At 47.6% G+C, this 5,024-nt stretch overlaps 1 protein-coding gene across 1 annotated transcript; it reads left to right on the top strand.

Annotated features, from left to right (window-relative positions):
- Positions 1 to 534: 534 nt before the first annotated feature.
- Positions 535 to 4,812, top strand: chrm4a (cholinergic receptor, muscarinic 4a; the record flags this gene model as incomplete). The annotated part of the gene is made up of 6 exons (XM_080758347.1): positions 535 to 1,032; positions 1,160 to 1,314; positions 1,924 to 2,149; positions 3,123 to 3,212; positions 3,515 to 3,811; positions 4,567 to 4,812. The coding sequence occupies exons 1-6, from the start codon at positions 562 to 564 to the stop codon at positions 4,810 to 4,812; spliced, it is 1,485 nt and encodes a 494-aa protein (XP_080614473.1). The 5' UTR covers positions 535 to 561.
- Between the last annotated feature and the right edge of the window lie 212 nt (positions 4,813 to 5,024).

The following is a 5,024-nucleotide window of genomic DNA, read 5'->3' as shown; positions in this document are numbered from 1 at the left end:
AATTGCGGCCTGTGCCCAGCACCATGCCAAAGCTTTTTCCTGCAGGAAACACTGCTTGTGGTTGTAAATATATTGTTATCCGTGTTGCGAGGATGAGGGGGTACCTGGAAAAATATCTACCCCAAAAGGGGTACCTGGTCCAAAAAAGTTTGGGAACACCTGCTCTAATAGACCCCCAGGTGTGGTTATAATATTCAAATAAGTCTTTCCAGTGTGTTTCTGGGTTCTTCCTGAAAGCTGAAAGCCTTTGAGTCAAAAGGCCCAATCGGAATGACACCATTAAGACATCATAACCCTAACCCCTCCCCAATGGTTTTCAACCAGTGGTTCCAGGTGGTGCCCAGCTAAAACGATGCAGAATTGGTAACCATCTTTAACTCTTGAGTGCGCAACATGAAACCAATTTTTAACCCTTTGCATTGTTTTTTGGTTTCCTCAGGCTCCTTCATCAACCAGTCAGCCGACCCGTTCTCCAACGGTTCCTGCGATGGCGTCGGCAACGACTCAACGGCCTGTCAGCCGAGCAGCGGGCTGTCCGGAAGCCCTTACAAGGTGGTGGAGATGTTCTTCATCGCCCTGGTCACGGGCTCGCTGAGCTTCGTCACGGTCACGGGGAACATCCTCGTCCTGATGTCCATCAAAGTGAACCGCCACCTACAGACTGTCAACAACTATTTCCTCTTTTCGCTGGCGTGCGCCGACTTGATCATCGGCGTCTTCAGCATGAATCTGTACACGGTTTACATCATAGTCGGCTACTGGCCGCTCGGGCCCGTCGTCTGCGACTTGTGGCTGGCCCTGGACTACGTCGTCTCCAATGCGTCGGTGATGAATTTATTGGCTATCAGCTTCGACCGGTATTTCTGCGTGACGAAGCCCCTGACTTATCCGGCGAGGAGGACGACCAAGATGGCGGGCTGCATGATCGCTCTGGCTTGGATTCTGTCGTTCGTCCTCTGGGCCCCGGCCATCTTGTTTTGGCAGTTCATCGTCGGAGAGAGAACTGTACCGGAAGGAGAGTGCTATATACAGGTAAAACTCTCTGCCCTGTATATAAAGAACACATTATACAGACTTTTCCCTCTTTTGTTTTGTTTTGTTTAGTTTATTTAGTTTGCTTCTTCTTTCTAACTCTTTCTTCTTTCTCTGCGCCACACAGTTCCTGTCCAATCCAGCGGTAACATTCGGCACGGCTATCGCAGCGTTCTACCTGCCGGTCATTATCATGACTGTCCTCTACATCCACATTTCCTTGGCCTCCAGGAGTCGCGTGTCCAAACAAAAGCCGGAGAAGAAGGAGAAAAAAGGAATAAAGTAAGAGCGTCATGAGGATCAGATTGTTTTCAGGGGGATGGGGTGCAAACTGCACGTGTGGGTGCGTGCACACGTGCGTGTATGCGTTGGGAGGGCTGTGTGTCTCTCACTGAGCTAATCTCGCTGGACAGAGCAACGTTCTTGTGCACGCTGTAAGACAAAGAAGTACTTCCACAAATGTTATAATGGCAGACAATGACCATCTGTTTGGGCTCAAACCTTGTTGGACATCAAAGATATGTCTTTTCTTATCCAAAATGAGTTAATAGCACAGATAGACTCTTCACATACCAGAGCATGTCTGAAATAAATGTCGACATGGAATAAAAAATAAATGCTTGCATGTAGCTAGGTGTAATGCTAGAGTCCATAGAAGAACCCGTTTTCTCAACTCGCCATACAAGCCATATCTCCAAAACTGGTGGGTCAAACTGAACAACCAACATGTCAATTTGAAGCTACGATTCCCTGCTTTCACGTGACATGGGGGGGGGGGGGGGGGAAGGAAAATTAAAACAAATTCAATGACTTAGCCTCGGTCAAAAACGGTAACATTATTTTCTTCTTATTATTTTCACTGTATATATTCATATACATTTTCTTCCAAAGAACCCCCAGCCTGTTGAAGAGCCACCTGCTGAGGCAGAACAACAACAACGAGAGCCAGTCCCCCCAGGCCAGTCCCCGCGCCACGCCCAAGCCCAGCCTGGACACCACGGGCAGCAGCGTGGTGAAGGAGGAGGCGGTGAAGAACGGCAGGGTGGACCAACCGCTGACCCCCACCACGCCCCCCACCGAGCCTCCTCCGGCCCAGCCTAGTCCCGGACCCCCACAGGTCAGACCAGACACACACACACAGCCTCTTAGAGGGTATGCGCGTGACATCATCGTACCTGGAAGTTATGCGGGGAACGCCTGCACTGAGTGGCAAAAAAAACGACTTTCTGGCCTTGACAGCCCCATTCGTCCAAACAGAAAAGTCCTGTCTGATTGCATTAAACAATGTTAAACTCACCAACATTGCAGCTGAACGAAAAGCTTGAATTATCCTCTTTCTATCTGCAGAGTTTCTGTTTCATAAAAATCCACCATAGAAACGTTATGAGCTACTTTCTGCCAAGAAATGCCCTGCATTTGATTATTTTATTTTGATTATTCAAGTGTCAGAGTTTGGAACTGAATGGAAACTAAATTTAAACTAAGCCATGATGACCAAAACTAAGACTAAATATATTGACAATTTTGTCAACAAATAAAAACTAGACTAAAATGTTAGGGACAAGAGATCCACTATAAGTCATTTTACACTTGGTTGCATGCTGAAAATAGCAGATCTACAACCTCGCAGCGCGGCGCGTTGTGAGCTTGTAGATTAGCTATTTTCAGCAAGTGTAAACTCAGTCATTACAACGGCATCAAGGCCGGCCAAAGTACATTTTAGTCGACTAAATCAACTGTAGATTTAGTCGACTAAATCGTATTATATTTAGTCGACTAAAACTAACACTAAAACATTCCTCTCCACCATTAGTTTTCCTATATGATAAAACATTGTTTTAAGAGAGAAATGCCACGCACATTTTTGGATGATATTTGGAAGAGATTTTGAAGGTCTGGTTCCAAAGATTAGCCAATATGTAATGTGTAAAATCCATGATATATAATTTGAATGAATGAGCCCGGCTGGAAGTGTCCAAGTGGGAGTGTCTAAGTGGGAGAGGGCGGGTCTTAGCTATAGGTGTATTCATAGCTCTCTCTCTTCCCCCTGTTCCCTCCCTCCATCACTACACCTGTGTCTGCCTGATTAGGAGGAAAAAGAGAGCTCCAATGATTCGTCCACGGCTTTCATTGCACCAAAGGAACCGAAAGAGAATGCCAACAGCGATGCTACGACAGAGGTACAGTAAGCAACTGCATGTCCAACAAAAGCAAGTATCCTACTATAAATGCGCCACGTCTCTGTGTATCTGCGTGTGTGTGTGTGTACGTTGCTACAGCCAACTTGCTACATAATGCACATAACTCGAGAACCGTTTGCCCCACCGACGACGTGAAATTTGGAGTCCCCGTGTGTCTCTATGTAAAGCGCCTTGGATAAAAGCGCTATATAAATGCACCATATACCAGGCGATCGCAGTACTTGCTCGCTCTGCATGCGGAAGTAACGAGACAAAAGCGCCCTCTGCTGCCTCCATTTCAGGCTGCCATGAATCCCGCCCCCGCTGACACGACGACCACGACCACCGCCGCCACCACCACCACCACGGACCCTGCCCTCCCCAAGGCGAGCATGGCCTCCAAGTGGTCCAAGATAAAGATCGTGACGAAGCAGGCCGGGGACGAGTGCATCACGGCCATCGAGATCTGCCCGCCCGTGGAGGGCGGCGAGAAGCACTCCATCCCCATCAACCGGCCGAAGACGGTGGCCAGGAAGTTTGCGAGCATCGCCAGGAGTCAAGTGAAGAGGAAACGACAGATGGCCGCGCGGGAGAAGAAGGTGTGAGAATCTAACCCAGGGATAATACTAATAATAATAATAATAATAATAATAATATCAGTGGTTGAAAGTAACTACTGTAATGTAACTACTGTATGTACTTTCACTTAACCCATTTTTGGGGCGGGAACCCCCTTTTGGTGTTTTAAGCATGATGTTATACTGTACTTTAGCTATTGAAAAATAGCAGATCTACAAGCTCTTAGTGACCTAGTCTACACACCGAGTGCCGCGCCACGAGCTTGTAGGTCTGCTATTTTTGAGATATCGTGAAAATGTAGTGACGTGATCCATATGTGTGACGTGTCACGGATGTCAGACGGAAACCCTGTATTTAAAAGTTACTTAAAAGTTATCAAAAAAAACGGCTAATTAAACATGAGCACACACACACACACACCCCAACACGAGCTTTTAGGTCTGCTATTGTTTTTAAATCGTGGCGCAAATCTTTGAATATATATATTCTTTCAGAGCGAATGTTTTTAACTCGAATCTTTGCTTCTGGGGTGTCCCTGGAACTACATATTTTCAGATGGGGGTCGGCGGCCAATTACATATAATTGTTGGGGTCCTTGACATGAAATATTGAGCACCCCTGACCTGATATAGAAACATGAGGTTTTTCAGAAGAAAAAAAATTAAGATTTTAAAAATATGTTTTTATTTATTTCGACGCCAGGCCTAAATGGGTTAATACTGTGTGTATTGTGTACTGTAGATAAATGAACTCTGTCCACCTGTTGTCCACGCAGGTGACCAAGACCATCTTCGCCATCCTGCTGGCGTTCATCATCACGTGGACGCCCTACAACGTCATGGTGCTCATCTCCACCTTCTGCCACTCGTGCGTGCCCGACACGGTGTGGGCCATCGGCTACTGGCTGTGCTACGTCAACTCCACCATCAACCCGGCGTGCTACGCCCTCTGCAACGCCACCTTCAAGAAGACCTTCAAGAACCTGCTGCTGTGCCAGTACAAGAACATCGGCACGAGATGAGATGGGCGTGGAGAGAGAGGGACGAACGCGCATGGACGGACGGTCGGACGGTCGGACGGACGGACGGACGGAGGGGTTGGGGGAGGGGGGGCAGAGGGGTGAATGGAGAGGGCGCGGAATAAATGGAAGGGGGGGAAGGGGGCGGCGGAGTAATTAAGTAATTCATGGATGGAGGAGGGAGGGGTGAAGATTGATTGAATACGGAAGACGGA

This window comes from Protomyctophum bolini (genome assembly GCF_963924005.1).
Source record: "Protomyctophum bolini genome assembly, chromosome: 24".
In the NCBI taxonomy this organism is placed as follows: domain Eukaryota; kingdom Metazoa; phylum Chordata; class Actinopteri; order Myctophiformes; family Myctophidae; genus Protomyctophum; species Protomyctophum bolini.
This window is presented reverse-complemented; position numbering and strand designations above follow the sequence as displayed.